General features: G+C 40.3%; 1 protein-coding gene across 1 annotated transcript; it reads right to left on the bottom strand.

Annotated features, from left to right (window-relative positions):
• Positions 1-3,969: 3,969 nt before the first annotated feature.
• Positions 3,970-4,727, bottom strand: LOC109706350 (the record flags this gene model as incomplete). The annotated part of the gene is made up of 1 exon (XM_020227136.1): positions 3,970-4,727. A coding segment is annotated over exon 1 (758 nt), but the record flags the coding sequence as incomplete, so codon positions are not given.
• Positions 4,728-12,085: the final 7,358 nt, after the last annotated feature.

Here is a 12,085-nt window from a genome sequence, read left to right on the forward strand (position 1 = left end):
GGATGACTTCTTGTACTTGTGCGACGCCGTGCAAATACAGGGGAGACTCTGTCCATGTGAACAGTGGATTTTCTGTATTTGTGGCGGATCTGGCATACTCTGGGGTCAGGTTTTCAAAAAAAAAAAAAAAAATTCAGACGCTTTTCCGCTTTGTTTTAAACTGAAAAGGGACCCCGGGGCGTGACATCACATCGAAGATAAATGACGGTAAATAAAGTGTGTTTCACAATATATATATATATATATATATATATATATATATATATATATATGTAAATATATTTGGATCATGAAATATAAAATAAACCAGTGATTGAAGTTTCCGAGAAGGCATGTGTCGTTGTTTCTTTTGCCTCTAATGAAATCAGAAGTAGAAAATGCAAAGCAATAAGATGGAATTGATTTCACATCCTCTGTTGTTTCAATAATTTTTGTCCATCTATTAATCTGCACCATGTACTTGCGGTCTACAACTTTATATTTTTCTCTGCTTGGTACGACGTTGAAGTTTTCAATAATATATATTGTTCCTTCAGAGAGCAACGGTTTGAAATGTTGTACATCATGTTTTCGAACAGTAGCTTGCATTGAATATCCCTACAAAAGCAAAAGTTCAATTTTATATAAGTAATAATCAACATGAAATTCTATTAAAAATATGTATGTAAGAAATGATGACCTTTTCATCTATGATAAGACAGTCTAGGCTCATAATCTCATTTTTAAGTTGTGGTATTGTTGATTCCCAGATTCTACTAACTTTAATTTTGATTTTACTTCGCAGCTGCTGTGAAGTCAAATGCTCCAACGGTAAAAATTCCATTTCATGTTGTTCTGCAAAATATCAAACAATGAATAATTAAGTAGTACAATATAATAAATTAATTCTATTCATTAGTGCTTGAATAATAGCATGATATCGAATTGAACTTACCACATGATTCAGGAAATGCTTATCATTGGTTCAAATCATCAAAAATTTCACTATAAACAATATTTTGTGTATATCCTTCCAAATGCTTTTCTTTATCTTCAATTAGGATTCTTATTCCATCACGTGAGGTGACTCGAGAAATAGCAACGTAAAGCTGACCATGTGAGAACACTGGTCTTGGCAGATAAAGTCGTACCTTCTGTAATGTCTGTCCCTGACTTTTATTAATTGTCATAGCGTAACACAAACGAACTGAAAATTGTCTTCTTTTCAAGGTAAAAGGCCATTTTGTCTCCGTCACATTCATTACAATGCGAGGAATACAGACTTTTTCACCTGCATGGTTTCCAGTAAAAATCTGCGCCTCAATAATCCTCGCAGTTAATGGAGTAATAACTTGTCACGCCCCGGGACCGGCCGAGGCCCTCCCGGTAGCGTGTCCAGACCCGCCATATGTCTACACATATAAGGCGTCTAGAGTAAAAGCGGAAGTAAAAGCGAGAAGTAATAGAAACGAATGAGCAACAACTAGTGATATCAGAGTAGTATGATTCTATCTTCTATAACAATTGGAAAAGAGCATAACTAAACAATAAAAGTGAAACATACGTAGTACAATATCTGCTTCTAGTACAAAAATGGTGGTCTCTATACATATACGGGTACAACTCTCAACCTCTCACAAAAAGAAAACACGAGAGGTAGACCACCTATCGAACGATCCCTCGGTAAGCACGCTAGCCCGAGGCGATACCCTTTCCGCGATCCCTGGCCTCTCCCTGCGTGGAAGGCTCTGAAAAACATCGAGAGAAAGAGGGCGTGAGAACTATAATTTATAGTTCCCAGTGGGCAATTACTGACCTCAGCTCATGCTCCACTAGGCCCCAAAAATAAGGGTAAGCAACGATAATAATAATAAGCAATAAGGAGCATGAAAATGAACTGCTGAAAGAAAGCATAATTGAAATGCTAGTCTACTGTGTCTCAAGTAAGCATGATGTCGACCAAAATGTACATCTATCTATCATTACAATTAAGTCCAATGGCACTAGTTTAATGTTGTTAACCTTTGTCAATGCATGATGTAGAAGTTCTATCATGGCAACCAAGTATACTACATGTCTCACACTATGCTAAAAGCATGTAAATGTAATCCAACTACTAAGTCTATCTAGTAGTGATCATTCATTCTCAAACCGTGTCGATTTTCATTTCCAATTAAGGATCTACCCAAGGTAGTCCGGCTTGTGCCGCCTAAGTGCCTGTGGTAGCCCGACATTCCTACCCATGGAATGTGTCTGTCCCACTCGACCCCGTAGGCGTCTCAATACCGCACGAGCGAACAAAAGTCGCATAGGCCAACTCCGGAGTGCCGGCTTGTGGGGAGCGACCCTCACAAGCATGTGCGAATGAGCACAAATGGCAAACAAGCAAGGTCACTGTCTCAAGTACCCAATCCTCATGTCTCTAACATGGTATAGTCGCTAGCATCCCGAAGGTCTAGTTCAAAGTCATAATGTGAAGTCCCAACACACACTTGCTTAGTGCCTCTTTATGACACTTAAGCTCCACAACTAATCATGTTCCAATTAAGACATTAACATTAATGCTCACTATGCCCCGGGCCCCAATGCCTCTTCATGACATTGGCCCAATCTCACATATCATCTAAGTCCCTAAGCCTCTCTAGGCTTCCAAAAATCCCTAATGTCACATCTGGTATATAGTTTGAATGCATGAAAGCAAGGTTCGTTTTCATAATAGGGATTATAATTTCAAGTCTCAACTAGAATGCTAGGCCACACATGCATGCTCTCTACTATATAGAGGTCCCAAAATTTACTACACATAACCTATGCATGTTAAGCATTCTAAAATTCATAATAAATACATTTAACATGAAAATGCAAGAATTTCAACTTTACGAAACATTTAACACCAAATATGAGCATTTCTCATATTGTATGCTAGGCCAAACCCACCGAACCGTCGCGTGCTCCTTCGATTCGTCGAACGGAGTTGTCCACGAGCCTCAAGATACCCTAAAAGTGATCAGCGAAGAGATACGAGAGTATTACGACCAACCATGAGATCAAACATCAATCTAGAAGCAAATAGGGCCAAAATTCACCTCAAGAGAAGAAATCTCTTCTAAAGCTCCAAAAGAGAGCTAGAACCCTTCCAATCCAAGCCCAAGGAAGGTTCTAAACCAATCAATCTAGCCCCAAAAGCCCTAGATCAAAAAGCCCCAAAAATCAACCCTAATACCCAAAACTAGGGTTTCATATGGTAAAATCTACCAAATCAAGGATCAAAGGGTAGAATCCAAGTACTAACCTCCCAAGATGCCTCCAAACAAGCTCCAAATCTTCTAGGGTTGAAGATTGGTCCACCACCAAGCTCTACAAGCAAGCTCCAAGCCTTGCAAAGGTGGAAAAGAGAGAAAGGGGTTGAGCTCCAAGCTCCCTCAAGCTAGCTCCTCTTCTTCTTCTCCTCCTTCTTCTTCTTCTTCTCTCTCTAGAAAGTGTAGGGAGAGGGTGAGAATGAGAAAATGAGAGAGGGAAGAGGAGGAAATGGCTAATAAGCCCATCTAGTGTAACAAAATCCGGAGAGGCCCCTCAAAAACTCAAATTTACATCAGCCCGAACTGGGCAGTTTTCGCCCAGAGGGACCGGTCTCTCCCCAGCAGGGACCGGTCTCTCGCTGCGAACCCGAAAAACCAGCGTTCGGGAACCGGTCTCTCCCTGTGCGGGACCGGTCTCTCACTGCGTAGACGCGCTCGGGGACCGGTCTCGCCCGCCAGGGACCGGTTGCCTCAGGGTTGCCGCAACACTGTTCACTGGGGGACCGGTCTCTCCTTCCAGGGACCGGTCTCCGAGAGTAAAAACTCTCAGGACCAAACCAAAACTCAGGTTTTCGAACTTTTCAGGTCGGAAAACATTCTACAACCCTCCACCAAGTGTGGAAAAGTTCGAAATACATCCAAACACTCGAACCTCGCAATTTGCAAAGGTCCAGTGTGTTACATAACTAACCGAGTGCCATTACACAATCCTGCACTTTGGTTGATATTACGTAGTAACATTATTGGAGACCCTATTTTCAATTTAAGTTCATGATTAGGAACACCATTGAACTTCAGAGAATTTAAAAAGTCAACAGGATAAAGAACATCATTATCGTCATTATTTATTGATGATTTACAAATTGAATCAGAACTCATGTAAATCTTCTCTTCATTTGGCAACAAAGAAAGAACATATTTGTTTATCTCATCAGCTGTTTCATTCATTGGCGTAATTATAGCTCTATCTCTTAAGTATGTAACTTCACCGTAGTTTTCTTGGATGTCCCCATATATAGTAGAAACGATATCTTGAATGCCATCTCCACTATTTTTTATGAGCAAATCATCAGGTATTTTTATCCAAGAAGCTTCTTCTTCGTTGTCTAGTTTAATTGCATCTAATTTACCATCACCCAAGTCCAATGTCCATTTAGCAAAATTTGCTAAGCTTTCTTTTGACACGTCATTAAATGGACTCTTTAGCAGCCTCATATTAGTAGACAAACGGAAGACTTTACAATCATTCCAAATGTATGACTTAGTGATCGATGCATTAACTATATCTTGCCTTGACCTACTAACAATGACAGGAAGTATTTGCTGAAAATCTCCTCCGAACACTATAGTTTTACCGCCAAATAACCGCTGGTCAGTTTTTCCATCATCTGATTGTAAAATATCTCTCAATGTTCTATCTAAAGATTCGAAACTGTTTCTGTGATTCATCGGCGCTTCATCCCATATAATCAAGCTAGTATAAAAAAGCAATTTTGCAAGTTGGGTCCTTTTTTCACTTCACATGTTGAGTAATCATCCAATTTTATAGGAATTTTAAATCTTGAATGAGCCATGCGCTGTGACACCCTAATAGTCCCACATCGGATGGGAAAGGAGTTGTCATTCGGTTTATAAGAGACTTAGACACTAGTAATAATAACTGGGCTTAAGCATTTTGGGCCGGTGGTTGGGCCCAACGAGTTATTATTGCTAGTGGGCTGGGTCGTTACATTTGGTATCAGAGCCGGTTCACCAGCTGGACATGTGTGGCGAGTCTCGGCTGAGCTAGGGCCTGGATGACAGGCTAGCGAGACGAGNGGATCACCACGCTACTCGACTCCAGTCATTAACGGGTGACCCTTGATATCTAATATCAAGAGTGCGGGAGAAAAAGAGCTACAAAAAGTCTCGGAAGGTGAGTCCCACTCCGGTCCCTGGCGCCCTTCCCTCAACGAAGCTCGATCGAAGGGAACTCCTGCTAAGCGATCCACCAGATGGAGAGCAACATAAAATAAAACTTCTCCAACTCTCAACATGGGCATGTACGTATCTCTGGTGGTAAAAACATGATCTCTAACAATGACATGATGAATACCAAAGAAATAAACTGATCGAAATAATAGATCGAAATGAAACCACATCTACAATCGTGAAATGAGCGAGACTATAGTAATCAACAACCAATGAAGTGAGAAAGATAAACAGGATAATGAACGAAAATGAAGGCGAAAATAAGATCTGCGGAATATACACATCTGTATACCGCCCAGACCCGTGCGATGGCCCTCCCGGAGGCGGCCAGGGCCCCGCACTGTCTATACATAGTTGTGACAGGTCATACGTGAAACAATCATACAAAACCGTTCTAGAGCATGCTTCTATCAATCTAAAAATTCCTTTTTTGAAGTTTATGGTGTACCCACCAAAGTATGAAAAAGTAAAATCATGGAATACCAAATTCATCATAGTTCCCCAAAAGAAAAGGAGTAAGTAACGTAATAGCAATAAGCAATAAAAAAAAAGAGCATGTAATAAACTGCTGAAAGAGAGAGCATAAGTAAAATGCTATACTACTATATCCCTCATAAGCACGATGTCAAAATGTTGTACATCTATTCTATCATATGGAAAAGTAACCAATAGCAATAGTTTACTGTTACAACCCTTTATTCATACATGATGTATAAGCTCTATCATGGCAACCAAGCATACTGTGATGGAATAGGTAACTGTCAAGTATACTACATGTCTCAACCCTAGGCTACATGCATGTCAATGTAATCCAACTACTAAACCTGTCTAGTAGTGATTGTTCATTCTCAAACCGTGTTGATTTCCATTTTCAATTAGGGACCTACCCAAGGTAGTCCAGCTTGTGCCGCCTAAGTGCCTGTGGTAGCCCAACATCCCTACTCTTGGAATGTGTCTGTCCCACTCGACCCCGTAGGCTTCTCAATACTGCACGAGCGAACAAAAGTCGCGTAGGCTAACTCCGGAGTGCCGGCTTGTGGGGAGCGACCCGCACAAGCATGTGCGAATGAGCACAAATGGCAAACAAGCAAGGTCACTGTCTCAAGTACCCAATCCTCATGTCTCTAACATGGTATAGTCGCTAGCATCCCGAAGATCTAGTTCAAAGTCATAATGTGAAGTCCCAACACACACTTGCTTAGTGCCTCTTTATGACACTTAAGCTCCACAACTAATCATGTTCCCATTAAGACATTAACATTAATGCTCACTTTGCCCCGGGCCCCAATGCCTCTTCATGACATTGGCTCAATCTCACATATCATCTAAGTCCCTAAGCCTCTCTAGGCTTCCAAAAATCCCTAATGTCACATCTGGTATATAGTTTGAATGCATGAAAGCAAGGTTCATTTTCATAATAGGGATTATAATTTCAAGTCTCAACTAGAATGCTAGGCCACACATGCATGCTCTCTACTATATAGAGGTCCCAAAATTTACTACACATAATCTATGCATGTTAAGCATTCTAAAATCCATAATAAATACATTTAACATGAAAATGCAAGAATTTCAACTTTGCGAAACATTTAACACCAAATATGAACATTTCTCATATTGTATGCAAGGCCAAACCCACCGAACCGTCGCGTGCTCCTTCGATCCGACGAACGGAGTTGTCCACGAGCCTCAAGGTACCCTAAAAGTGATCAGCGAAGAGATACGAGGGCATTACAACCAACCATAAGATCAAACATTAACCTAGGAGCAAAAAGGCCAAAATTCACCTCAAGAGAAGAAATCTCTTCTAAAGCTCCAAAAGAGAGCTAGAACCTTTCCAATCCAAGCCCAAGGAAGGTTCTAAACCAACTAATTTAGGTCCAAAAGCCCTAGATAAAAAATGCCCAAAATCAAACCCTAAATCTCAAAACTAGGGTTTCATCACAAGAAAAATCTCAAATCCAAAGTCTAGATGGAGAGAAATGGCTACCAACCTCAAAGAAGCTTCAATCCAAGCTCAATTGGTGAAAATTTTCACTCTTGCAAGCTCCATGTCCAAGCTCCAAGCACCAAGGAAGAAGAGAGGGTGAGGAAGATGCTCCAAGTCCTCAAAAGCTCCAAACTTCTTCTCCTTCCCTCCTTCTTCTCCTTCTCCTTCTTCTCTATCAAGGGTGTAGAGAGGGTTGAGAGGAGAGAAATGGGGAGAGGAGAGAGTGGAGGGGTCATATAGACCCTCTATTGTAACAAAATCCCAAGAGGCCCCTCAAAAATCCAATATTGCAACAGTCCGGTCTGGGCAGTTTTCGCCCAGAGGGATCGGTCTCTCCCCAGCAGGGACCGATCTCTCGCTGCGAATCCGAAAAACCACCGTTCGGAATCGTTCTCTTGTGCGGACGGTCTTCACTCGTAGCGCACGCTCAGGGACGGGTAATCGCACGCCAGGGACGGTTGCTCAGGGATTGCGCATACATGTCACTGGTAGGACCGTCTCTTTCAGGGAACACCGGTTCGAAGGTAAAAATCTCAGGATCAAACCAAAACTCAGCGTTTTCGAATTTTCAGGTGGGGAAAAATTCTCAACCTCCACAAGTGTGGAAAGTTGCAATACATCCAAACACTCGTAACCTCAATTTGCAAGTCCAGAATCCAGTGGTTAAATAACTAAGCGGTGCCATTAGACAATCTGCACTTTGGTTGATTATGTAGTAGTAAAGTTATTGGACATCATATTTCAATTTAGTTGATGATAGGAACACATGACTTTAGGATTTAAAAATTAACGGATAAAGAAATATATATCGGTCATTATTATTGATGATTTACAAATTGATAGATACTCATGTAATATTTCTCTTATTTTGGCAAAAAAAAACATATTTGGTTTTTCATCAGATGTTTATTCTTGGTAATAAAGCTTATTCTTAAGGTATGTAACTTCCGTATGTTTCTTGGATGTCGCCGCAATATGGTAGAAACGATATTTGAATGCCATCAGTCCACTATTTTTATGCAGCAATCATCAAGTATATTTTTATCAGAGGCTTTCTTTCAGTTGTTGGTTTTATTGATCTATTTTACTCACAAGTCCAATTGTCATTTAGCAAAATTTGCTAGTTTCTTTTGAACTGGGATAAATGGACTCGTTTCAGCCTATATTAGTAGACCAAACGGAGATGTACATCTTCAAGTGATGACTTAGGTGACGACTGCATTAACTAGTTATCTGTGCTTGCCTATTAAAATGACAGGAAGTATTTTGTTAAATGCTCCTGGACACTATAGTTTTACGCCATATAACGACTGGTCGTTTTTCATATACTGATTGTATATCTATCAATGTTTATTCTAAGATTCGAACTGTTTTGTGATTTATCCGCGTTTATCCGCAATAATCAAGTGCTGTATAAAAAGCAATTTTGCAAGTTGGGTCTTTTTTACTTCATGATTGAGTATATCATTTTATAGGTTTTAATTTGATGAGACATGCGCGTGGAACCATAATAGTCCAACTCGATGGGAAGGAGTTGTATTCGGTTTTAAGGAGACTTAAACCTTAGTAATAATAACTGCGTTAGGCATTTTTGGCGGGTGGTGCACCAACGATTATTATTCTAGGGCGGTGGGTCGTTAATTGTATCAGAGCGGTTCCAAGCTGGACATGGTGGCGAGTATCTCTGAGCTAGGCTGGAATGAAGAAGTGCGAGACGAGTATCACATCGCTGGTGATTTGGCTGTGTGTATGATTTGACTGACAGAGACTAGCGGCTTAACAGGAGGAGTATGTACCCAATGTCCCAATAGGATGTGAAGGGGTTGGTCAGTTGGGTTATAGGAGCTTAGCATGCGTATAATAACTGGGCTTAAGCATTTTGGGCCGGTGGTTGGGCCCAACGAGTTATTATTGCTAGTGGGCTGGGTCGTTACATGCGCCCACCAGGAAGTAACAGTGAGGCAATTCTAGATGAAGCAACAGCTAATACAATCTTTCCTTCTGAACATAGTTTAGAGATAATTGTCTGCCAAAGATAAGTTTTTCCTATCCCACCATGTCCGTACAGGAAAATCACATGCCCTCTATTTTCATAAACAGAAGTCATAACAAAATCATATACAGTCTTTTGCTCTTCATTCAATCCCTTAAACAATTCAGTGTGTTCTGATTTCAAAGCATCTACATCATAGTCTAATTCTTCTCTCAACAATTTATTAGTCATATCGTCCACAACTATTCTATTTGGAATCGGAAGGTTAAATTGTGCGAGTGAAGTTGAATTTTGATTGAATAATACTTCCAATTCAAATAAGACATTATTTTGTAGCTCAACTTCAGACATGCGAATCTCACGAACTCCTAATACTTTCTTTAATGTATATACAATATCAACAGTAAACATTTGCCAAAATTCATTCCACAGGTTCAGTGGGTCAGCAACTTCACAAAATATGACTAATGTAACAAAAAGTTGTCTCAAATCAGTCGCCGAAGACCAATGAGAAGCTTCCTCTAGTGCTTGATGCCATTCCATGTCATCACCAAGCAATCCAAGAGCATCACACGCAGCACGGTAAGTTTCATACACAACACCGTCAACATTTCTGATTTCGATGTAATTTCTTGGACCTCTAACTTTATTTAGAAGCATTCTTAGAAAATAGAGTTCACCCGCATTTGGATGGATATAAATAATTCTTCCAATTCAATTTCCTCTCTTACGTCTTGTCCATATCTTTTCAGTTGAATGCCAAACCCATTTAGTAGGAAATTCTGCATATGTTAGCTCGCGTGCATCATCATCATATTTTGAATTTGTGACCATCCACTCAGTAAACATTGTTTTCTCAACATTATTTCTATTCAAAACATCGACCAAGTTGTGACTTTCATGATATGTGATAGTATTCATCATCGGCAAATGCAACGTCAAACGTTCAACTGAAGGATCTCTACAATGTATATCAAATTGGTATAATCTCCAAACAGCTTCGTACGCTGATAAATATCTACAGTCCAAATACCTCTTGATCTCATCAACTTGTTTATTTTGTCTGTTAGTCTCACGCCCCGGGACTGGCGGAGGCCCTCCCGGTAGCGTGTCCAGACCCGCCATATGTCTACACATATAAGGCGTCTACAATAAAAGCGAAAGTAAAAGCAAGTAGTGGGACAAATAGAAGAAGTGAAATAACTAGCAACTAATGATATCAGAGCGAGTATAGTTCTAACATCTACACCAAAGTAAAGAAGTAAAGCTAGACAATAAAAAGAGTCATAAGTAGTACAATATCTGTCTCAAAGGTACAAAAGTGGTGGTCTCTAGTACACTGGTAAAACTCTCAACCTCTCGCAAAAGAAATATAAATCGAGAGGTAGACCACCTAGCAACTCGTCCTCGAAGGAAGCTAGCTCGAAGCAACTCCCTTCCCGCGATCCCTGGCCTCACCCTGCGTGGAAGGCTCTGAAAAACATCGAGAAAAAGAGGGCGTGAGAACTATAATTTATAGTTCCCAGTGGGCAATTACTGACCTCAGCTCTATGCACCACTAGGCCCCAAAAGAAAAGGGTAAGTACAATAATAATAGCAATAATGACTGCGATATAAAGGCATAATTAAAATGCTAAATTACTAAACTCAAGTATAAACGATGTCATGGTGATGTACATCTACGATATCAAAATAGTAAGTCATTAACCTTTATGAATACATTATGCATAAGTTCTGTCATGGCAACCAAGTATGCTTTAATGCAAAAGGAGACTATCAAGTATACTACATGTCTCAACACTATGCTAAAAGCATATAAATGTAATTCAACTACTAAACCTATCTAGTAGTGATTAACCATTCTCAACACCGTGTCGATTTCCATTTCCAATTAAGGACCTACCAAAGGTAGTCCAGCTTGTGCCGCCTAAGTGCCTGTGGTAGCCCAACATCCCTACTCTTGGAATGTGTCTGTCCCACTCGACCCCGTAGGCTTCTCAATACCGCACGAGCGAACATAAGTCGCGTAGGCTAACTCCGGAGTGCCGGCTTGTAGGGAGCGACCCTCACAAGCATGTGCGAATGAGCACAAATGGCAAACAAGCGTAGTCGATGGCTCAAGTATCCAACCCTCATGTCTCTAACATGGTATAGTCACTAGCATCTCGAAGATCTAGTTCTAAGTCACAAATGAAGTTCCAACATTCTCTAGGTCTAGTGCCCCTTTATGACACTTAGACATTTAATGTTTAAGCATGTTCCACATTCCTCAATGGTCCTATCCACTAGGTTCACACATGTCCCGAGCTCAATGCCGCTTGATGACATTAGCTCTCTAGTTCACATACCTTCTAGTTCAACACCTCTAAATGGCAATTTTGTCATCTTTCATGTCACAAGTAAACTTAAGTTTAAATGCATGAATCCGAACTCATTTACACTATAGAAGCATGAAACCAAGTCTCATAAAGAATGCTAAATACAACCATAGATCTCCCAAGCAACTCTCTACTACATAGAGGTCCAAAATTTCATCATATGTAACATATGCATTTTAAGCATTCTAAAAATCATAATAAATACATTTAGTATGAATATGCATGCTTTTCCAATTTACGGAACATATATAACCATATGTGAGAATTTCTCATATTATAGGCTAGGTCAAACCCACCGAACCGTCGTGTAGTGCCTCGTCTCGCCGAACGAAGTTGTCCACGAGTCTCAAATCACCCTAAAAGTATTGAGCGAAGAGATACACGGGCATTACGATCATCTATAAGATCAAACATTAACAATTATAGCACAAGGGCTAAAACTCACCTAATGAGTGGAAAATCTCTCCCAAGCTCC

The sequence above is a fragment of the Ananas comosus genome, unplaced genomic scaffold (assembly GCF_001540865.1).
Source record: "Ananas comosus cultivar F153 unplaced genomic scaffold, ASM154086v1, whole genome shotgun sequence".
Lineage (NCBI taxonomy): Eukaryota > Viridiplantae > Streptophyta > Magnoliopsida > Poales > Bromeliaceae > Ananas > Ananas comosus.